The sequence below is a fragment of the Sinohyriopsis cumingii genome, chromosome 11 (genome assembly GCF_028554795.1).
Source record: "Sinohyriopsis cumingii isolate HCF-2022 chromosome 11, ASM2855479v2, whole genome shotgun sequence".
In the NCBI taxonomy this organism is placed as follows: domain Eukaryota; kingdom Metazoa; phylum Mollusca; class Bivalvia; order Unionida; family Unionidae; genus Sinohyriopsis; species Sinohyriopsis cumingii.
The window spans coordinates 32,909,338-32,934,638 of record NC_142971.1 but is presented as its reverse complement, the minus strand read 5'-3'; the positions used below and the strand labels follow the sequence as shown (position 1 = coordinate 32,934,638).

Genomic DNA, 25,301 nt, shown 5'->3' with positions numbered 1-25,301 from the left:
TCTTCATTTTTACGACTGAATAATGAAGGTTGATTTGGGTTTGGGAGTGGATAGCTGGACCTTACTTATGATGTGTCCCATAGAAGATTGCAATCTCTGCATGACTCATTGCACTTTTACAACTTGAGATGTAAATTATTAAAGAAAACAGCTGACTACATTATAGATTTTAGATGTTGAACAATTTCGTAAGTGCAATTTCATAAAATATTAATGCCCACTATGTGAAAATTTGTTTCCTTTTCAAAGATATTCTAAGTTTGCTTGCCTTGTGCTATTTCAAGTGCATTTCCTTTGCACACACAGAAGCGGTCATTTTTATCTGCTGTCTGCTTCAAACAGCATGTGGTTTATCTAAAAGTGATCATGTGTGTTAACTGTTTCTACAATGTGATAGTTGTAGTGCAGATACATTTTGTCCAGTGCTGAAAAAGTCTGGAGCAGAACCTGTACTGATAAGACTTTGAAATTAGATTGATTTATATCATTCCACAATACCATAGACAGAAGCTGTGGCTCATGATTATCCCCCGACATTGGTTTCCACAGCAGTACTTTATCAAGGATTGTTGGAATTCAACCAGAGTTGGCATGTAGCATTATATTAATAACACCTTAAATGAGTTGATTTTTTTTAGCATTTGGTATTATTATTTGGAGGAGTTCTATCCCATGAATGGCTACTCTCCTAACTTTGGTTCTCAACACAAGTTCTGTTTAAGGCCCTACAGAGCAAATTGTAGCTTGAGGGGTCTTTTTCAATGCACACATCACCACTGATAGGTCTAGTTGCTCCACATTCTCTTATCTTTTCCTTATTTCTTAATAGCATGTATGCAAAGAGTAAGGTCATTGTAAATGCTTGTACTTAACATTTTCAAACTTTAAATTGTGAATACTTGTGTATAATAAAAAGGTTCCAAGGAATTTCGTTCAGCATTGATGATGAGAATGATTTCTAGAACAGGGGAGTAAGAAATAATGACAGTACATTGCACTAAAAATAATTTCAAAGATATCTGTTGGACAGAAATAATATTACATAACTGGCAAGTCTGTGCACAGCATTTGCATGATGTAAAAGTTTGTATGATGTAGGTGTTAAACACATGAACTATTGATAAGAAAGCACATGTGTTCTTGTTCTGTTAGGCTCAACAAGATCATCGTCTGAAGAGTAAGAAAGGAAGCAAAGATCTGTTAACCTCCAGGGGACCTCGGCCAGAAGATGATTTTGTTCAGGATGAAGAGGATTCAAGTGATGAAGATAGGGACATTCAAAAACGAGGCCTTAAGTCTGGTTCACGACCTGGAAGTGGCACACATTCAGGTAGCGGCAATCATCCTGGAAGCAGTACTCGACCAGGAAGTGGTAACAAGCCTGGGACAGGCAGTAGGCCTGATAGTGGAAATACTAGGCCAAATAGTGGGAGTACCAAAATTCCAAATGAGTTACCAAAATCAAGTCCCAAGGCTGCTAAAGACCTTACTGTTTTATCTAGTGGTAGAATTAGTCCCATGACTGCAAAAGACTCTCCAGGTGGATTTTCTTATTCCAAATCGCAACGGAGAGACAAAAATAATAGTGCTATTAATGATGCTTCCATGTTACCTTTGCATAGTGCTAACCCATCAGAAAAGAATGATCACGATCACAGTCCAACAGTAAATGGAACCGTAAATAGTGTGTCAAGAATGAGTCGTAGATCATTACGGGAAATACCTAGCAGTGATGCAAGGCTGTTTCAGAAATCAGTTGAGGTAAATTAATATGTAGTTTCTGTCATATTTTTGTTTGCCTATAAAAGAACAAGATTTTTTTTTCCTACTTGAAATTTTTGTCCTATTCCAAAGCAATAAATAACAATGATCTAAAATCTGTATGTAAGTTAAGAAAACTGTGCACTATGCCGATTACAATTTTTCTAAATTATTATTTCTCTGAAAGGTTGGTAACTTCACAAAATTTCCATTTGATTGTAATAACCTATTCATCATCTCAGTATACAAAAATTTAGGAGAAAATATTGTATTCATATTATGTTATCTGTTTCTTTAGCTGCACAATAACTTTAGTTTTTCAGCATCACTGTTTATCAAACTTCCTGCATTGCTTGCTGCTTTACTTTGGGTTTTAAAAAAAGGCTTGTCAATTTTTGGATCAAAATATCATGGTTACTTTGGTTGAAAAATGGTTTCTACACAAAATCTTAAGTTCTCAGCCTTGTACTTTCATCAAAGTTTTGTGGATAGCTTACTCTGGGTAAGACGGAAGCCTGTTAATTTTGGGTTCAGAAGGTCAAAGAGCAAAGTCACTGACTGAAAGAAGAAAAATGGTTTTTGAGTAATTTTATTCCTTAGGCCATGTATCTTGATTAAAGTTTGCTGACAGACTGCATTTAAGTTGATGAACAAGCTTATTGATTTTGTGTTAAAAATTCAAAGGTTATTGTCATTTGACTCAATAAAAAAATGGGTTTTGCAGAATAACTTTATTCCAGATTAAGTTCTGTGGATGGTTCAAACTTTGGATGAGAAAGAATATAATTGATTTTGGGGTCTAAACATCATAGTTAGATGTCATTGTCAAATAAGAAAATGTTTCCTGCACAGCAAATGTTTAGTTCAAGACTGCATATCTTGACTAACGGTCAAGATCACTGATATCTGATAGTCATTGTTCTCCAGAATTAGCCATGCTTGTGCCTGTGTAAAGGATTATGAAACATTGTGGTCATATGCAGTACCATTCATAATATACTTATTTACAGTGACATCAAATCTGTTCACAGAAAGCCCGTATATGCTTAGCACTCATCCCACTGAACGTGCCACAAAGATTTTGGTTTTATTAATCTATTTTTCAGATCATATATAAGACCGGTGTATCATTACCTGAAAAAAAAGTCAATGTCATAACATTTGTATGCCACTTTCAACTACATTGCTTGCATACTACTCACATGCCATGGTTAAAGATGATTGTAACTATATATTTATTAATGTGATTTGCCCTGAATATGATATGCATAAATTGTTTTCTAATTTTACTTTTCACATGAAGTTGTTTTAAATATTGAACTTTTTTCCTTTTTTTAGAGTAGACTTGGATCAGTAACAATTTATATAGATAAACATTTCAAATTTTTAATTTTAGCATACAGAAGTCTCAGATATTTATTTTCCTGAAGAATATTAAAAATTTCAAAAATAAGGAAAATCTTGGAAGAAAGAAACAAAGGAGAAACACTGCAAATAATCTCTTTGTCACCAAATTTCTAATAGATTCCTTTCTTCATTGTTAATAGAAACAGTATGACCATACCAAGTACGTGATGGAAAATTTGACAGACTCTTATGAAGCTCGCATGCTGAAGAGCATTCAGGGTATGCGTTGTGAAGATGAGACCACAGGTATTATTGCATCCCCACGTAAACCAGGCACTTCGATTGCTAGAAGCCCACGGCCAGTACAGCAAGGGGATGGTGTGGTGCGACACATCTTCGATGATTCCCCAACACTCACAAGTGATGATGACACCAGTTTTAGCACATGGAAAGCTCCGGTGAGTTGGACCATTTTGGAAATTTTATAAATGGGATGCATTGGGGTGTGGGTGTCCTCAGAGGCTAAAATTAGGCCCTAATACAAACCTATATGAAATCTGCTGTAATGACCACCTATATATAAGGATCACTGGTATATAAAGTTAGTGTTACTTACGTCCAGTTTATGCCTACATTAGTACATATTTACATATATATACAAAGTCTTTTAAACGCACAATTACAGTTTGAACTAAATTTCTGACAATCCTTATCTCACCAAGATCTCAATTGACCATACCATGTAATGGGGCCTTTTGTTTGACAAAAGTGGGAGGGTCGCAAGTGGTAGAGTGGTCAAAAGTACTCACCTTGACAGAATACGCTCATATCTCACCTCTGTCGGAATCAGTTTGAATCTTGGCTCAAGCAACATGGGTATGTGAGAATACTAGCAAGTAGCTTCCTGTGAGTAAGTGGTTCATCCTGTTATCTTCTAGATATCTTCCTTCACCAAATATACTGGCCATTCATGAGCTGAAAAATGTTGTTAAACCCCACTAAAAACATTATAGATTGATACGTTATAGCCAGATTTGATATACAGCATAATATTGATGAGATTTGAATAGGTTTCATTTCCAGATATAAAAATTCACATCCTAAGGTTACAACATAAATAATTAGTGAAGTGATTGTCCATTTGTATCCAATTTTTTGTAAAGGATAATTCTCAAGCAAATTTTTTGTTTAGCTTGAAATTGTTTGGATTATGGCCCATTGGATATGCTCCCTTGTTTCCCAACCTTCATCTGTTTGCTCTCATCATTAATACCTCTAGATTCTGATGTATTAAAACATATGAAATTTTAATCATTGATAGAAAACTTTGATGTTTTAGTAAAATCAAAGTAATATTGTCTGAGGGTTTTCTGGAGTTCAGAGTTGCGTATATTTTCATTATTTTAGTTTATTTTGTAGGATCAGTAACCAGAAAAGGAATTCCATTATATAATATTACATACTGACTCAAAATAGGCCCATAGATGACAAAAATTCTCACTGCAACTCAACTAAAAATTCTAGCTTTTGATTGGTCATTGATTTGATGTTGGTCATTCAGATAAAAGAATGTTCAGACAAGTCTGAGTTTGAACATTTTGTAATCTTTAGTCAGGGTATTACCTGATAGCACTCTAATTGACTATAGTAGTTTGGGTTGGCATCAAGAAATCTCAGTAGATGGGTAACATTACCTGTGTTCTGTGAGACTTTGTTGAACAGAAGACAATAAATGTGTGCCTTGTCTTGGTGCCAGCCACCTAGAGTTAATATTTTTCTCACCTTTTATTTCTTCAGAGAGATTATCCTGTCTTATGTTCCATCGCATTGTTGATTTGTCTCATTGCCACCATGTGGAACATTGTAGTATTATTCAAATGAATCATGCTATGTTATAATACCAGAAAGTGGCACAACTGACCCAAGAAAACCAGATAGAGACAAAAAAAATGTTTTCTCCCACATAGGTGACAAAAATAGAGATCCTTCTTGAATTAATAGACATATGAGAACTAATAATTGAGTAAGGGAGTATTAGTCATACATAGGTTATGCAGAGCAAGAGGTATCTCGGTAAATATACATATCTTTTCTTGTATTACCTTTAATATGAAGCTACTTACTATTTTCATTTTCTTCAAACACATTACCTGATAATCACCTGTAGGATATGACCACTTCCTCCCTGATCCACCCTGGCAAGCTGAAAGTTTAGCTGTAAAGCTAATAGTTGTCTGCCCATATAGGTGAGAGTCAGACAGATTGATCTCTACCTTGTAGGAACCGGTGCCAAATCATGCCTTTATTGCTTATGCTTATGATAGGTAGCACACTCTGTTGTTGTTGTTGTTGTTGTAGGGTTTAATGCCAATTTTCAGCACACATTAGGCTTTACATGGCAGCCAGTATTAATGGTGGAGGAAGAACCTGGGAAAATCCCAGAAAGAAGCACCGACTCACGAGAAGCTACTGGCAAGCTTTCTCACATACCCACATTAGCCGAATCCGAGACTCGAACCCACGCAGACAAAGGTGAGATAGCAGTGATCCGTAACGGAGTGCACTTCAGACCACTCGGCCACTTTGGGCCCCAGCACACTCTGTAGAGACCTCACAAAAATCTGATATCAAGTTACTTGTCACACTACCAAGTGAATTGAAGGAGTTTCGTATATAAGAAGAGAACAAGAGTTACTTATCACACTACAAAGTGAATTGTAGGAATTTCTCATAAAAGAGAAAAAGAGTTACTTGTCACACTACAGAGTGAATTCGAGGACTTTCTCATATAAGAGAACAAGAGTTGTTCCACTACATAGATAATTGGAGTAATTTCTAATATAAGGGAACAAGAGTTACTTGTCACACTACAGAGTGAATTGGAGAAGTTTCCCATATAAGAGAACAAGAGTTAATTATCACACTACAGAGAGAATTGAAGGGGTTTCTCATATAGGAGAATAAGAGTTACTTATCATTCTAGAGAGTGAATTGGAGTTTCTTAAACTATTTATCATTCATTCTGTTAGAGGTTAATTTTTTTAAAATTTGTATTAGAACGACAATTTTTTTTATACATGTCTGCACCTTTTTGTATTACCTACTCTGTTCACTAGTACATGCATTCATAATTTTTACTTGACCTTTTGCAGGTAATTTTTTTGTAGAAAATAATCAGATTGTTCAGTTGTGTCTGCTTTGAGTAAGGCCATAGATGACACTCAATGGACTTCACGCTTGTATAAATTGACATTTGTGCTCTGTATTTACAGGAAATGTTTTTAAAGACATTATAATAGTCCAGTAGCATCTTCTTTTTTAATTTATCATCTGACTGGCTTCACCTATATAGAGATCATTTTGCTTACTATTTCTTCTGGTCAATGGATGGGCAGAGAATAAAACAATCAAGAATAAAAGAGGAAGTGAATGAGAATTAAAGTTGAGGGATTGTCTATTGAATATCATTATTCAGAGATGAAGGTCATCATGAAAGCATTTATTAGTGGCAGGAGACCCGTTATGGAAAGGACATTATTTTGTCTGACAGATCCACTGTGGTGAGACCATATCATATGACCACTGCCTTGGGAGTTTCTAAGTTTTTGTCATCAACAGCAAAACTACATTAAAGTCTGTCACATTCCAAGTATTAGCAGACTTGCCTGAAAGGAATCAACTATCACAAATTGAATGTTTTTTTTAATCCCTCGGTGTTCAGTTGAATCTGTATCCAGTGGGATTGACCATTGGTGGATTTACATGTAACTAGATAGAACACAAAACTCTAAACCTTTGTGTCTCCTGTCCTGCATCTGAAGGTCTGGCAGTTCATATTTTTGCCAATGATTGGAATGGTTTGGATGCTTCTGCTTATCTTTAAACACCTCTGATTCCAAAGATCTTGCAAAAAGTGATGGAATTGGAGTGCTGTCTTATCCTAATTGCTTCCCTTGAGAGGTAAAAGTCATGGATAAATGATTTGTTAAATGCTGCAATGGAAATTCCAAGGAAAGTAATGATCAACCTCACCTGCTCAAGCAGCCTCAATGGCAGGAGTTTTATCCAAACCCTCAGATTTGATCAAACAGACTCTCAAGGCAAACACTTCTCAGAACAAGTGGTGGAGAGAATTGCTCAGATGACAATCTCCCAACTTTTGAAAGTTTGTGAAGTGAAGTGGAAAATTTTCTTTCAGCAGTGCGAGTGAGGAAAGGTTTCTCTGCTCAGGCATAATTACCCCGAATAGCTAACTTTCTCCCATGGCTTTTTGCGGTGAAGAAGTGAGCACCCAAGACGATAAAATGTTGCAATTTCACGATCTCAGACCACATTGTATCATCATGGAAGGGGAAAAAAAAAAGACCTCTCCAACTTTATATTGAACTTAGATCTGACAGACTGAAGGCTTTGACCCAGTGCCTGAAATAGGATCTACCATGGATTATTACATGGCTGAATAAGGTACCATGTGAACTACATTTCAGAGTTCATCTCAAGGTTAAGATCTGCTTCCAAGCTACAGCAGGCAGGATGAGTTAAAAACATGTCTCATAAGTCAAACCATACTATTACATTTCCATTGGGATGATTTAATTTCACTCGTGTCTGCCTTCATTGATAAAAACAGATGAACAATCAGTCTTGTGTGGTGAACCTTCTTTCTATATTGGACCCTTCACCTCATGGCTGTCTACAGTGTTTGGTGAGTTCTTTGAAGTGGTACCTAAAACAAATTGAGCATGTGCAAAGAGGGAGATCTCCTCTAGCTTTACCATTGACAGAGGGGAAGTTAAGTTAGAGAAAAGTAGTAGAAGATAAGATGAACTTGTTGCATAGTTTCGTTCATGAGGTTATGGCAGTCACCACCAGCAACAATTTCTAATCAATATTTTATAAGCTGTGGGATGGATGTTAGAGTCAGTGTTTGCTAGTTTTTGCCTCTGATAACTTTCATCTGAAAAGGCTGAGTTAGACCTGGTGAAATCAGTGGCAATGGCACAACATGCTACTTTACCAGGTCATTTGGCAACTTCTTAGTGATGCTGCACCACCACTTTACCTGGATTTGTGCAGGAAAAAATTTCCTGATAGCTGAGTCTATGGATATGGAGTCACTAATCCATTCAGAGAGTTAGAAGCTGCCTCACATACCTTAGTGGACTGGAGATTGCCCTTCTCCAGGGTAAGGGATGTAACTCCCTCTACCTCTCAATTATTCCCTGAAGAAATTATAATTGGGTAACATATTTAAAGAAAAAAACACCAACTTCTTTAGTAAAATATATTTCTTTAATAATACTCACCTAACCATGATATGGATACCTCCTGCCCTGCAGTCACATCCACTGAAAGAGTGTACATTCCACTCCAGTTGTAACTTGTGTATCGATGGGAATAGGCACCAAGCCCAATATCTCAGTGAGAGATCACTGCCTGACCTCCACCTATGTGGGTTGACAACTTTTAGCTGTTATAGCTAAATGATCAATTAAGTGTTATTCCAAAAACATAATATACTAAAAAAAAGTTGGTTGGTCAACATTAGCAGTTATTTCTATATTTTTACAAATTGGACAATTTTTATTTTTAAGAAAAACACATATCAGCCTTTAGTTTTGGACAAATACTTTAACTATGTTCTGTCTTTTGCAACATGTTTGACTGCTTACACCATATATGATCTGATTTCATTTTAGGCTCCAAAGCCTCACAACTACCAGGAGGAAATGAAATCCAGAATGAGCAGTGATACTTTGACGTCATCCAATCCTAGGTAAGCAGGTTATTTTTGTGTGCAACTTGTTTTCAAGCTGGGCAGAGAATCTGCCCATGTACTGTTGATTTGCTATTTTCATGGAGTGTTCTTCTGCCAGTTATACTGGCCACCATGTATAGCCTATAATACACTAAAAAATGGCATTAACCCCAAAACAACAACAACTATTTTTTATGTTGTACTGATTTTGATGGATTTTGTGGTAGCTACAAACTATGAATGTTATGTCCCAAGGTAAAGTTCTTTGAGGAAAGAATAGAACCCCGTCCCCAATCCATGAATTTAAGTTTAGATGACAGTGTGTCTTCTTTTGTACAACTACAGAAATTTATACCCATGAAAATAGTATATTGGCAGTATATTACAGGGACAAATTGACAAGACATGCAGATAATGTGGATAGTATATTAGGTTAACAACATGGCAAGATTTGCATCCAGCATGGACAGTATATTATAGTGACAACATGACAAGACATGCAACCAATATGGGCAGTAAATTACAGTGATTACATGACAAGATATGCAACCAGCATAGAAGTATATTGCAGTGATGACATGCAAAATATGCAGCCAGCATGGACAGTATATTACAGTGATTAGATGGCAAGATATGCATCTGCATGGAAAGTATATGACAATCATGACATGGCAAGATTTGCATCCAACATGGAAAGTATATTACATTGATGATGTGGCAAAATATGCAGCCAGCATGAAAAGTATATTACTTTGATTACATGGCAAGATATGCAGTGAACATGTACAGTATATTATATTGACAGCATAGCCAGATATGATGCCAACCTGGATAATATATTGCAGTGAGAACATGGCAAAATATGCAGCCAGCATGTGATCATTAGTGTTCTTGCACTTAAGAACCTATGTTTGATGCTGATTACTTTGTTCTGACGTTTAACAAGCCTCATTTGCTATGTCTGTTTGGTACATGCAGTTACAACACATTTTGATGTAGGCTAATTGTGATTCTGTTACTGCTAGTTTGTAAATTATGATTGTCTCCAGAGACATTAACCTTTTGGTTCTGCTGGTGATAGACCAGATGAGCATATGTGATAGCCTGTTGTCCATCATCTGCCCATCCATTAGCATAAGTCATTGCTACTCCACCATAATTACTTAAGGAATGCCATGAAACTTCACACACATATTGATTTCATGGTCTGTTTTATCCAAAATAAAAATAGTGATACTCACACATCCTATAATGGCCATCATGAAATTCTTCTTCTTACTATTCCACCGTAACAGAAAGGCATATTGACATTGTGTTTTCACCTCAAGACATCTAATGATGTCAGGTTATAAATAAAATGGTGCCACTTAGACATTCTTAATGGCTATCATAGTGGCCATCTTGAAATTCTTGTTCATGCTACTATGATGAATGGAATCATATTGACATGGGGTTTTCTCTGCAAGACTTCTTATGATATTTGGTTGGGCTAAACGAAAATGGTGGTGTTAAGACAGTGGCCATCTCCACAATCTTTTATATCTCCATTCCTGCTGATCAAATGGTTGTATCAACATGGGTTTTTCACTAAAAGACTTTTTATGATGTTGAGTTGGTCATTTATGATAATGGTGCTGATCTGATGCACATTACTGCTACCATGGCAGCCATTCTGAATGTCTTGTTATCACTACTGCTAATGAATATAGTCATATCAGCTTGAGGTTTTTTCCATAAGACTTCTGTGATGTCTTGTCAGTGAAAAATGGAGATGCTCTAACATCCAATATGGTCACCATTGCAGCTGTCTTGAAAATCTTATCACTGCTTCACAAACAGAAATTAAATGATCTACATGGTTGAAATTTCTCATCCTCTCAGAGAGCTTCAGTAGATCAGTTGGTGGAGTGTTGAACTCCAGGAGTTATGGTTTTGATACCTGCCCAAGACAGTCTAGGTCAGCCTCCTCTATGTGTCTTTGGCTTATTCCCACTGCATCATATAGCTTATAATATGATCAGTGTGCTGTTAAAACCAACAATTTTTTTTTATCTCTCTTGTTATGTATATTTTGTCAGAAAATTAAATGGTCTTTTTTTTCCTTTGTTATACATCTTATAAACCAAATAAAAAGAACCATTTAGTTTACTCACTTGCTGTATATATTTATGTAATCTTTAAAAGATATCTTAAGATCTGTATGTAAATATAAGACATCTGATAAAGGATAAACGTAAATGGACTTGTTTTATATTTCTGACCTTCTCTCAGCCAGTAAGGTGTCAGCCTCTTTCAAGGGACTCTAGAGTCAAATTGTCATCCTCTTTCAAGGGACTGTAGTTAAGGTGTCAGCCTCTTTCAAGGGACTCTAGTTAACTGGGATGTTTCATTGAAACTCTCACCATTGATAAAATCTTCAGAAAGTCTGTACATAGATTAATTAATTTGAATGATGGATATGACCAGGTATAGTGTATATCGTGTCCATTCAGCTGCATGTATCCAGATCTGCAGTAACTTGATGATATGACCAATGTTACCATTGATGATGAAAATAATGATGTTGATGGTTTTGTGAGCATTATACACAGAAAGATAGTAGTTCTCATTTCATACCTGTTGTATTTGCAGGGATTGGAGTGGAGGTGTGTTTAGTCCTCCAATTGTACTTCCTCATGAACAGAGAGATCAGACTCTGTCTAATTCCCTAGATGACATCTCTATGAGCAGCTTGTCTCCCAGAAAGCCATTAACAGGTTAATTTTTTAAAAAAATATTTTGGTATTTATCAAAATAGAGATACACTTTTATGGCAGCATCTTTATTGTTGTTTTTGACAGGTACAAAATGTTTTAAGTTTTAAGTTTTTAAAAACATTTCTACAACTTAGTATAACATTCACAAGGCTTTTACTAACATTTTTAAAACAGGTCCTGTGGTCCATAGAATTCGGAACTTTATGTATAAAAGGGTCAAATTGAAAAACTTAATTGTTTCTGTACACCATATTAATTCACAGAAATTGACAATGAAATATTTGATTCTTGAACATTAAATAATTCAATAGCCTTAGTTACTATTTCTTTATGCATATGAGACATGGACCCTGACAGCAGAACTAGAGACAAAAATCCATGCTTTAGAGATGAGATGTTATCAAAGGATCCTGAACATCTCATAGACCATGTCTCTAATAAAAAGGTGTGCATTAGAATCCAAGGTGCAATTGGACCATTTGAAGATCTGCTCACCATTGTCAAGAAACACAAACTTAGATGGTATGGTCATGTCTCATGCTTACCTGGCCTGTAAGAGACAGTCCTAAAGGGTACAGTGAGAGGAAAGAGAAAATGAGGCATACAGAAGATAATATCAAAGAATGGACAGGCATGGACTTTGTGAAAGTCCCAAAGAGCAGTGGAGAAGAGGGAAAAATGGAGAGAGAGAGAGAGAGAGAGAGAGAGAGATTGTAACAAAGTCAACAGTGGTGCCCCAACAGCCAGCCAGAGGGAGAAGTAAAATGAAATGAAGTTACTTTAAGAATTTAGGTTCCTTGCTATAGTAATGATGATTAAGGTAAAGTGAGTTATGCTGAATATACCTTTCCCAGACTTCGCAGGAAGAGTGCCCATGATGAAACGAAAAGCCTGATGATTTCAAGATTAAAAGTAATGGTCAAGATTACTTGATAAAAATTCGCACATTTGCAATAGACTTTTTGTATAATTTATCATAACACATTAACGCATGCAATATCTTTGCACAGTGGGTTAGTATCATTTTTCTAGAGACTATTATAGACCCACATTTAAGGTATTAGTGAAGAAAGAAAATTGCAAAGACAAACGTTTCAAACGATATCAAGTACTGTAGATTTTCTTTGCATTTTTCAAGGTTGCAGTTGAAAACATAAATTTTGAGGTCTACTTTTTCAGTAGAAGAATTCCTTTTCTAGGAACTGATGTTGGGTCCAGATTTTAGACTTATAAGATTTAAGTCGTTTTCATTACAAGGAAAAAAAAAAACAATTAAAGTATGACATTAATTGAAAAGTAGGGACAAGGACTCTGAAATCATAGAGAGAAGAAGGAAATAAGTATTGTTCACCAACCCCACCCTACCTATGTAATGATAAAATAGCCAATCATTTACAACTTTCTCCAGCATGTACCACCCAGTAAAATGAGTCATTCACAGCCTGAGTGTTTTCTTTATCCACCCTATCTCAGATGATAACTCATGAGATAATGAAACCATTAGAAGACCAGATTAAAGGAATGAAATTGATATTTTATACTTCAGAAGACCTGAAATATGTGATAATAAAAAGGTCATCATACTTAGCATACCATGCTGACATGTAAACATTCAAAAAGGGAGATGACTGATGGTCTTTTTCTTCTAATACATCTCTTCCAGACCCGGAAGTGATTAGTAGCAGATCTCAGATCAAAGTAGTCACCATCAAATGTAAATCATACCTCTATGAAGCAAGGAAAGAGCAGTCATCATTATCATCATCCTCATCAGAGGGATTCATATCATCAGACCAGTAGAGTTCTTTGGATAGGAGCCCCTCATTGCCAAACCTGGTGAATGATCACTGGGTAAGGTGAGAAGTACCAATCAGTCTTCCACTGTTGCTGGGCACCAGGCACCAGTCACTTGGTCTAGGTGGTGATATCTGGGCAAGGCAACAAATACCAGTGAAAGGGCATTTGTAACCCCAGTCACTGGTCACGATTGAACACTGGGCTCTGATCATCAATCATTTAGGGCTGGTCACTAGGTATTATGATTGGACACCAGGCATAATCTTCCAAACAATGAGCATAAGCCAAGATCTCAGGAATGAAGTCCCTCATGAATTGTTGTTCCTCAGCCAAGATCAGTAATAACAACTCGAGTAAAATGGACCAATATGACAACCCCCCTTTTCTTGTGTTCACATTCAGTCCCTCTTGGGCCTTGGGACTCCCACCACCTGGTTGTGTCTTAATGTCTCCTTTTCACTCCATGGCACCACAAATGAGTTTCCCCAGGCCTGGCAAGATGTGGACCATTCCCACTCTCCTCCAGCTTTGCCCCATCTGCATTGGGGGTGGGTGGTGCATTCCCAATACATTCTCCAAGGAGAAAGGAATGGATAGTCCTGCTTACTCTATCAGTGGAGATAGGATAATGAAATCTCCATTCTAGTGGATATGAGTAAATTCAAGGAGGCCCTGACAGCTTTAGTTCATTCACTTTCTCTAGTGCCCATGTCTCTGTCCCATTTTGGTGGTCATATGTCAGAGGATAGAACAAAATGGATGTTTGATAAGGTGACAAACACTGCCTTTTTCTGCAAGATCTGTGTCTGAAACCTACAATGTCTTGGATCCTCGCCATTTTAGTAATAATTGCTTGGGTTAGCAACTTCCCCACTCAGCGATGGCAATGTGCATAGTACAGAAGTTAATATGGGGCCAAGATGCAGTGAGGGTTAGATCAATCACCTCATCCACCCTGTGGCCTCCTGTTTCACTCTAGCTGTACATTTACCTGTATGGCTGCTCAAGCCTTCCTTTTGGATTTGGGAATGGCAGAGATATTGACAGGGACCTGGACTGGCATATGCCAAATCACTTGCAACTCTGTTGTAGCAGTAGCCTTCTTTAGCCCTTTAATGGAGGAATTTCTGTCAGTGGCCACCGTACACAGAATTCTGGAGGCTGTTGTCAAGAAATTAAAGGACTCACTTTTGATATAGATGGCACTTTTGATGGAACTTCTCAATGTTGAGTCCTTATTTCACAGCTTAATCCATAAATTGGCCTCATACGTTCTCTGGAATTCACAACACTGGTTGTTGACTGTAGGTCCAGACAGCTTAATCTGATAAGCATACCAAGTCCAAAAGGTGTATGGGTCCTCCATCAGACCATTTGAAGCAGAGATTCAAACACCCAAATTCTCCAAAACACTCCTTCTTGCCCTACATTCATAAAATGGGGCAGCCAGAAGAGTTGAGACAGGAAGTCTATAGCTTCCCTCTTGAGCCAAGTCCCCCTCTGCCAAATATGGTGTCAGAGACTAGGCCTCTTTTCAGAGGTTATTGTTATTGTTTTGGGTTTAATGCCCTTTTTCAGCACGTGATAGGCTGTACATGGTGACCAGTATATCTGTTGGAACAAGAACATAGAAAAACCCTGGGAAGAATCACCAGGCTATGGGAACCAACTGGCAAGCTTTCTCACATATATACATTGGCTGAGTTAGAGACTCAAATGTTTCAGAGATCTGTTTGTACCAAATGGACAATGCACATATCCTCTCAGCAATAAGACAGCCTTACCAGCATTGCTTCCAGGACATTCCACCTGAATTGGGCAGAAGAAAAGGTAATAAACGTTCACAGCTGGGGATTCTTTTCAAGATCTTCATGTCTTGACCTCATTATGGATTTTTTCCCATCAAACAAGTTTATTCAGGAAGTGTACTTCAGGATTGAGATATTAGTCTCAGTTAGAGACACCATTACAGCAAATGACTGGGTGGTCCCTATAGACCTCCAGGATGCTTGCCTACACATCCCAAGCAGGAAATTCCTTTCATTTTGTCTGGACAAGTGGGTTCCCAGGTGGCCACATGGTCTAAGGCAGGTCACTGACATCTCACCTCTGTCTGTGTGGGTTCAGGTCTTGGCTTGGTTAACTTGGGTATGTGAGAAAGCTTGCCAATAATTTTCTCTGGGTTGGTGGTTCTTCCTAGGATTTTACTGAATTCTTCCTCTACCAAATATATACCAGCTGCCACGTATAGCCAATAATGTGCTGAAAAATGGTGTTAAACCCTTAATAACTAACCAACCAATTGTCTTGACTAGGAGGACTTTCAGTTTTGGACTCTTACAACCATCTTAGTTTCCTGGCCTGGAGCTTTTACCAGTGTGATGGGAGTAATAGTGGCTCACTTAAGAATGTTAGAGGTTCCTGTCAACCATTATTTCTGCCACTGGTTGATAAACAGTGTGCTTTATAAAGAGACCTGCTGCTCTGTTAGAAGATAGTGACTTGTTTCGATTAGTCCCCATCCAGAAGACATTAAATCTAACGCCTCAAGATTTCACTGACATGAGGTGAATTTTGTCACAAAACAAAGAACAGTTTGTGTTCCTCCTGACAAGATCTCATAGATGCTGTCCCTCATAATGATCTCTCTGCCAAGATCAGTTTTGGAGCATGGTTTAAGACTGCATTATACAGCTAAAAGGCAATCTACATCAGAGATTTATTATGCCATGTTCTCCAAGTATTTGGTAATTAGGGCTATATGCAGCACATTGATCTGATTTGCCCTCTTTGACAGTACAGTGGAACCCCGCTATAACGCGCCCCGCCATAACGCGAATTCGGATATAACGCGGTCGTAGCATGGCTCCCGAAATTTCGTATATTCATTCACACATGGAGAAAAAAAATTTGGAGCAAAGTAAAAAAAAAACAAAACAAGAAATTAACTTCATTTTGGGCATGAGATTAGTTGTGACTTTTAAAATAATATGATCATGGCATGGTTCCTAAAATTTGAAATTCATTTACGTGTATTTTTATCGGACCGTGAAAATATTTGTTTAACGTACGAGAAATAGTGTGTAAAACGTTTATTATAATTTGGTGGAAGAATTCGCGTATGACTTTTAATAATAAACGATCGGAACTTAACAATTTATCCTGGTTCTTTAAGTGATTTTGGAGAAGTGATTGTGTATGAATTCTAAAATAATACGATATATATAACGTACGAGAAATAGTGTGTATAACGCTTGGCTTCTGAAATTTATCAATTTGAACAGGTTGTGGTGAAGCTCCGTATTCTACTCTAGAAGAGAAAACTGGTTTCATTAGGTTTTTGAATTGTTAAGCCGAAGTAAACATTATCGGAAGTGTTACTTATTACGGATCCATGAGTAAAGCCAGTAAATCGTCTTTGTGATTGTCTTCCATGAATTCTGTATACAGTCGTTGCTCAAACAATAGCCGACATGGGCTTCTTATTTAACTGCAATCACAGCCAAGCAGCAGACAAAGTTGTGGTTGATACAAGAGTCGCACAATTTAATAAACATCAAAGGACGAAAGCCGCCAACATGTTGGCTGTGCTTGGCAGTGTTATCAAACAACAAACAGTTGAAAGTAAATAATATCCACTTTATTATCTGTAAATTAAAAGGGTATGAAATTGTACATCCGTTCAGCTTAATTTTGTTTTATATAAAAAGTGATTCGTAACCATTGCAGGCCTTCATTACTTAGTTATTGAGCTTTATCTGTGTACGTTGTTTGCTTATATAAAAAAATATTTTACTGTTATAGAAAAGCAAGTTCAAAAACGCAAGTCGTTTTCTGCTAAAGAGAAACTGTATGCCCTAGATCAACTAAAGAAGGGCAAACAACAAACTCAGCTTGCCAGAGATCTAGGAATCGGCGAGTCCACTTTGCGAGGGTGGAAAACAGATGAAGGAAAGCTCCGTAGTCTACCCAACATTCTTGAAGAGGAAACTGGTTTACAGCGTAAAAGGGTTAAGTTAGCTAATGACAATGTCCTAGATTCAGCTTTGTACCAATGGTTTGTACAAGCTCGCTCAGAAGGTGTTGCAATTTCTGGCCCAATTCTGAAAGCCCAAGCAGAGAAATTTGATCGCCGTATCAATGGAGATGATTCCAAATTTAAGGCGAGTAATGGCTGGCTAGACAGATTCAAGAAAAGGCACGCTATCAGCCAAGTTCTTGTGTCTGGGGAAATCCGCTCCGCTGACAAAGAGGCTGCCAATTCCTACCCGATTGGGCTTAAAAAGTTGCTGGAGGACGGTTGCTACACAGCCGACCAAGTTTACAACTGCGATGAGACTGGTTTATGTTATAAAATGTTACCCGATTGCACCCTTGCAACCAAGACTGACAGTCACAAACGAGAAGGTTTCAAGAAGAGGAAGGACAGAGTGACTCTCTTATTTTGTGTTAACAAGTCTGGCAGCCACAAAGTCAGACCTCTGATGTTTGGAAAATCGAAGCTCCCAGATGTTTTCATCATGTAAATATGAAGGCACTTCCATTTCAGTACACTAACAGCAAGAATGCTTGGATGAATAGCTCCATATTTGACGACTGGTTTCACAAAACATTCGTTCCAGATGTTCGGGCTCATTTACGAAAACTCAAGCTGGAGGAAAAAGCTCTCCTCCTGCTGAATAATTGCCCTGCCCACCCCCCAGCGGAAGATCTTGTCAGAAGTGATGGCAAGATCAAAGTTTCGTACCTCCCGAAAAACACTACATCAGAAATCCAGCCACTTGACCAAGGCATAATTTCCGTATTTAAACAAAATTATCGCCGTGAAATGATAAAGGGAATGGTAGCAGATAATAACGCATCCGTCGACACATCATTGGCATTACTCAACTTAAAAGAAGTATTAATTTAGGAGTTTTCACATGTTTCTTTTGATGTTCACAAAATCTGAAATAAAAGTTATTTGCACGCTGAAATCATGCGTTGATTGTTAATTATTCTTGCAGTTGTCGCATATGATAAAATTTTAGCGGTATGAAATTTGTACAGACACCGTATGTAGACCCGGGAATAGCTGCATGCAATGACCGTACGATATCAGACGGCAAGTAAATGGTTTCAATATTTTGTTCATCCTATATTTTACACGACGAATTCAGACTATTACAAAATTATTGAATATTTTAAATCTGTACGATTTTCAATGAAATTACATCCATTATGGATGAACTGCATGCCACGACGGCATGGTAGCATACGGTGTTGATACACTTTTCATGATATAGCGATAGTCTGGTATTATCGGTCAATCTGTATTATCGTTCAAACAAATAAAAATTAGTAAATGTTTTTAATGCACAGTAATAACCTATAAATATATTAGCCTTCGATTATTTTGAATATATCTTAATTAATGCATTCCAGTTAATATTCATCTGATGATAAGCCGACTTTTGATCATTGTACATGTATACACGTATATGTTCTCGGATAAAAAGTTAAATATTGTAAAACCCCGCATTAACGCAACCCAGCTTTTAACGCGATCCGATTTTATGGACCCCGATCATCGCGTTATAGCGGGGTTCCACTGTAGTTGCAGATTTTCTTCTCTTCATTTTTCAAGAGAAAGACTGCTTAGATTCCACCATTAAGCTCTGCAGAGCATCCCTCTCCAATAGCCTCAGTTCTCAATGGACTTCACTGTTATGATCAGACTGTCTTCCAACTGCTCCGGTGGCCAAGTGGTTAGAGCATCCACCTCGGATGCGGGAGGTCGTGGGTTTAATCCCTGGCTGAGTCATACCAAAGGCTTACAAAACAGGTACTAACAGCTGCCTCACTTGGCATTCAGCATTAAGAGGTTAGTATTAGGACTGGTCGGTCTGGTGTTAGGATAATGTGACTGGGTGGGACATCATGCTACATGTCTGCGGCATGATGCCCCAGTGCTAGACATCACTATAAACTGCCACATTGCAGACATCATAGAGATAGGACTGAAAAATTGTTAAAGCTATATTAAAAATCAAAATCACATCACATACCGCACATCAGACTGTCTTTCAGAAATGATCAGTACTTTGAACTTCTAAAACCAAGCTTTGGTTTTTAAGAGTGCTCTTTGGTTGGTATCTAACTACCTTATGAACCTTAGAAAAAGGTTTCCTTCAAGAATTTTACCATAAGATGCTCTTCTTTCTTTCTTAAGAATTGGCTAGGAGGAGTACAATTAATACCTCATTGGGGGAAGAGGTTTTCCCATAATTCAGTGGCAGTTATGATTCAGTCCTCTTTTTAGCAGCCTGTCTTCTCCCCAAGAATCAGTTATTGATAGCTAATTGAAATCTCTAGTCTCACTTGCATTTTTTCTAGTACTGATTGAGTCCAGTTAGAGCCTTATGTTTCTTTATGGCTGAATCAAGTGAAAAAATAAATTGTTGAAGAGGTTTTTCTCAGGTACCTATGATATTTTGGCAGCCACCATCTTGAGTTGGGTTATTGTAACTATCAAAATAAGTTGCTAATCTCTAACCAAGTGAGCTCTTTCCATCATGAGAATTGAAACTGGTGGGTTACGGCTGGATCTTAGGCCATTCTTAATCGTTCTTTTTTGATGATATCATGAAAGTCCCATTATGGTGGTTTCAATCCACTTTTTTTTCACTCTACCTTTGATCATGGTCACATCAAAGTGAAGGCATATATGCATTAGACCTTACTGTGTCAGTCAAACAAGTTATGGAATCAGCCATCCTCTTGTCTGAAGTAGAGCAGCCTGCAGACAGTATATTGTACATTGACTTAGACAGCTATTCATGACGTCATCAGCCTCTCTCCAGACTGTAAAAGTCAGCAGTGAGGGTTTTCATATTTATACAAAAGCTGCTGATCATGAAATAAGGCTGGCATTATAAATATATAGCAAAATCTGTAAATGACTTCAGTTGCATAATTAAACCTAACTTGATTGTCTGATTTTAAGAGTTTTCAGATTTAGACAAATGATGTCAGTTTGTCATCAAATATGATCACAGTTGTTTAAAATAGAAAAAAATTGGAACAACTTTTCTTAAATTCCACTAATGAGAATTTAAATTTGATGGAAATTAGCTTCACTACACTAATATAGAATTTTATATATTTCCTTTGTTCATACATTTGTAATGAAATACTGTGTATTAGAAGTTCAGCTACACCAAGCACCCTCTGTCTGGCACAAAAAATAACAAAATCGGTGTAGGGTCATATAGTATTTTCTGGAAGGACCATATGAACTAAAATTTCCAATCAATTTGTTCATATGGAACATTTAAACAAAAAGATTGGAATTTTTAGTTCTTCTGTCCCTTTCAATAGTACCTTTTTTTTTTTTATCCTAGAAGAATATCAAGAGGCTGAATGTAATAAACATTAGGTTTTGTTTAGGTTTTAATTCTGCTTTCTGTTAAAGACCCAATGCCACCATTATCTGCAAACTGTCATAAGTGTTAAATGATCTGAATTATATGGAATCCAAATTACTGGTGGGTTAGATAAAAACTGAATAATATGGAATCCAAATTACTGTTGGGCTAGATTAAAACTGAATAATATGGAATCCAAATTACTGTTGGGTTAGATTAAAACTGAATAATATGGAATCCAAAATTACTGCTGGGTTAGATTAAAACTGAATAATATGGAATCCAAATTACTGCTGGGTTAGATTAAAACTGAATAATATGGAATCTAAATTACTGTTGGGTTAGATTAAAACTGAATAATATTGAATCATAAATTACTGTTGGGTTAGATTAAAACTGAATAATATGGAATCATAAATTACTGTTAGGTTCGATTAAAACTGAATAATATGGAATCCAAATTACTGTTGGGTTAGATTAAAACTGAATAATATGGAATCCAAATTACTGTTGGGTTAGATTAAAACTGAATTACATCAACATTACATCACATTATGAGCCATGTATTTACTCTCAAAAACTGCAAAACCCTACCATTTTTCAGATGTGTATGAATTAATCCACTGTTTAACACAAGATTTGATGACATACCAATGTAACCATTAGAAGTCAACACCACACTACATCAAATTGTCTGCAGGCCAAGTTAGCACTTCATAGTATTTCAGCACCCCAGCTGATCACAATTTTCACTTGAGTCTTATTTTTATCTAATGCATTCTTTTCTTCTCAGATCAGCTTAAAAATCATGGGCTTGCCTCTCTTCATTCCCTTCTCTAATTAAATTAATCGCCACTTGCAAATGTTGTTGTTATTAGTCACTGATGGAATTTGTCCCCGCACACACTCAAAAACTGGAATTATAAGTGACTTCACTGACTGAATTAAGGAGTAGTACCTTTTTGTTTCAAAACTGAATATTTGAACTCATTTAAAACTAACATCTTGATTATTTCAAAGAACAATTTATATCAGGTAGCATTTGAATAGATCATTTCCATCCTTGCAAACTTTTCTTGGACTGGAAGAACGGTGAAATTTATGGTAAACGGTGACATTGGGGCTTTCAATACAAGTAGCATTCTTCACTGGTTAGATCTCTAGGTACAAATATAAAAAATATGAATTATTTTTTTTACTCATGCCTAAATAGCTTGAAAATTTGCACAAGTGATGTTGATCCACAATCCATTATGGCCAGGCTGTCATTACTGAAAATAGAGAAGCATTGAAACATCTTTATCTAAAAATAATGCTCAGCATTATTTTACCAACTTTGACAGAAAGCATCTTGGCATAAAGGTCTTTCAGTATTGAACCAGTGATGAACATGATATTGTGATGAATTAGAAAAATATCTAGAAACTTTGTAACAGTTGTTTTAATTTGTGATCAACGTTACATGAGAAATTTCTACATTAAGTATCCTTCTTACCCAGATATCCTCACCAACTACTGTAGCATTTGGATATTAAGTAGATTCCAGCTAGGTGAGCAATTTCATGTCTGCTTGGGTCTTTTGTTATATTGATTTTTTTAATTTAAATATAGTCAGATTTTGATGTTAATTTTGTTTAGCAAATGATCCAGTACATGTAATGAACATCTAACAGTTGCAGTCTTCCTAAACGTTTTGTCTTTTATAGATGCTGATAAAACAGAGGAAGATGAACTAGATCTGCTGTATGACCCCTGTCTGAATTGTTACTATGATCCTATCACATGTAAATACTATGAATTGGCATGAGAGAGAGAGAGTTATGATTTACCAGTTGAGATATCTTCTGTATATATATTTGTTCACATACTGATGTACTGTGATAAAGACATTAAGTCTGTTACAATTTTTTAAAGTGTTATGCTTCCAGTAGTGTGCTTCCAGTACTGTTTATTGATTGTTGAATGTTAAGCATTGTTACATTGAATATAATATTCCAAAGAAATGCAGACACAACTTTTAAAACTGTAAAGCCTGCAGTAGTATATAGACATATTGTACATGATTTGAACATCAAGGCTGAAGTGAAGTTGCAATGTCTGTATGAAGTGAATTTACAAATGGAGGGATTATAGGTGGGATAAACCATGTGAAAGATTTGATCCAGGATTCTCTTCAAGATTTGAGGCCATAAACTTAAAGCATGTAAATCTTTAGTTAGAATAATAGATCTATTGGGATTAACTCAAGTCCTTCTCATAAACTGCTTTCTTTCTATAATCAAGATGTACTCAAAGTACATACCATGTATAATCGCTTATAAGTTGATTCAAACTGCATTATGTGATGGCAGATCATCACAGTCTATGTTGTTTGCAGTTAGTCTGCAATTATAACTGAGCATTGAGCATATATGGTACAGGTCATGCATGATTTATGCAATAGATGCATTCCTGAGGTTATTACACTAATTGAAATTAGTGTAAATTAAAAGTACATTTATGTACATATGCTGTGCATGAGTCACAGTTCTTGGTGCCAGCAATGGCTTGAAAACAAGCATAGTGGTGCAAATCAAATGTTATTTTTTAATTTAAATGCATTAAAATGAAAGTGCACCAAATTACCATCAATTTAGCATCACCTGCATATAATTAGGGAGTTTTGAGCTTTAGCTTTAGAAAACTGGTCCAGTAGTGAACTCAGCATGTTTTAAGACATTTTGATCACATTGATTTAGCTGGGATAATAATTTTCATCTGAATGCATGTTTATTCAAACCTGCCTTAATAAAGCAATAAGTTGTCTTAAGCAGTCTTGTTTTAGACATCCTTTACTGCAGAAAAAACATTTCTATTACGCTTCATCTAGTTTTAAAAGACCTTTTGGTACATCTCAGAGGTAACTAAATAAGAAAGGTTAAATTGTTCATTTCAGCCTACATTTCAGTTTAATAGCATGAATCAAGTTTGTGAACAATTTGTTTGTTCCCCGTGCATGTTGCATTCCTATATATTGGTCATATTTTCATCAAGTAATATTTATATGAAGAATAGCTTAGTGATAAATCGTAACCATATTAAGTCCTTATTTGAATCTGGTGCCATGAAACACTAATACTTTAATAATATGCAGTCTATGTATACAAGTCCTAAAGCTGCATAATTTTCTTGCCAGTGAGATTTAATCAAGTTTATCATCAAATTGCAGAACTTTTGGCACATTATACCTTCAACATGTGACTGAGTTGTCTCAGATTATTGTGTGTGTGTGTGTGTGTGCAAGACCAAAAGGATGGTCCCTTGATAATATTTTACAGCATTAAATGTCGAGCAAGCCATTCATGCCACTTCCCTTGAATTCAATATAAACAATGAACTCAAAAGTCTTGAAGATTAAATTGTATGTCTTCCAATAATTTGCACACAGATTTGTAACAATGACCTTCAGTTCCACATGTTGATGTTACAATAGCCAGTTTCATCACTTTAAATGCTTTCTTGCCTTTTCCAGACAAATTGCCTGAAATGAAGCATACAATTTTTAAACCCATTAACTCTAGATATTCATTCTACAGTATAATCATTTGTACAGCCAGTACCAGAAATTAGTAAATGGACAAGATAACTCTAAAAGTGAATGTTAGTACTAATTTGTCTTTGTGTTCATTTCATAAATAAAATTAGTACGTTACCTTAAATCATTTTTATTTAACAAGTATCAGATAGTTGCAAGTAGTTTTTCTACAGCCTGTATTAAGCAGATGACAAGACATGTATCATTTTTCCTGTGATGACAGTTTTGTCATCAGCAATAAAGTTTTGTCAGAAGATCGCATTCAAGTCATACAGCTGAGTCACATCAAGGTTTGGCATTCAAATCATACAACTGAGTCACAGCAAAGTTTGACATTTAAGTCATACAGCTGAGTCACAGCAAGGTTTGGCATTCAAGTCGTACAACTGAGTCACAGCAAGGTTTGGCATTCAAGTCATACAGCTGTGTTAGAGCAAAGTTTGGCATTCAAGTCATACAGCTGAGTCGCATCAATGTTTGACATTCAAGTCATACAGCTGAGTCACAGCAAGGTTTGGCATTCAAGTCATACAGCTGAGTCACAGCAAGGTTTGGCATTCAAGTCATACAGCTGAGTCACAGCAAGGTTTGTAGACAATCAATCTGTAGCACTGTACAGAACTATATTTTAAATTCTCCCACATGACACTGTTAAATTTAACAACAAATATGCAGATATTTAGTCACTTAATGTAAACATAAGTTTCTCTTGATTGGGGTCATAGGAGGTCAGAAATTTATCATGAAAAAAAGGTAACAAATTTGGACTGTTCCATTTAAGCATACATGGTTCCCAGGGAAGCATATTTTTAAAAAAAAATAGATGCCAGGGTACTGTGATTATTTGAGGAGTTGAGAAAATGATAAAATTCTGTGTCTTGCCTTGGTCACAAGTACGTTTT

At 36.5% G+C, this 25,301-nt stretch overlaps 1 protein-coding gene across 1 annotated transcript in view; it reads left to right on the top strand.

The window, feature by feature from the left end:
• LOC149787875 (protein CFAP20DC-like) overlaps nucleotides 1-25,251 on the top strand; it is a 73,477-nt gene extending 48,226 nt beyond the window's left edge. The window contains exons 15-19 of the mRNA XM_089974112.1: nucleotides 1,153-1,761; nucleotides 3,309-3,566; nucleotides 8,808-8,884; nucleotides 11,498-11,622; nucleotides 22,532-25,251. Coding sequence (XP_089830238.1) covers nucleotides 1,153-1,761; nucleotides 3,309-3,566; nucleotides 8,808-8,884; nucleotides 11,498-11,622; nucleotides 22,532-22,632 — 1,170 coding nt within the window. The 3' untranslated portion in view covers nucleotides 22,633-25,251. The remainder of the gene's footprint in view (nucleotides 1-1,152; nucleotides 1,762-3,308; nucleotides 3,567-8,807; nucleotides 8,885-11,497; nucleotides 11,623-22,531) is intronic.
• The last annotated feature ends 50 nt before the right edge of the window (nucleotides 25,252-25,301 follow it).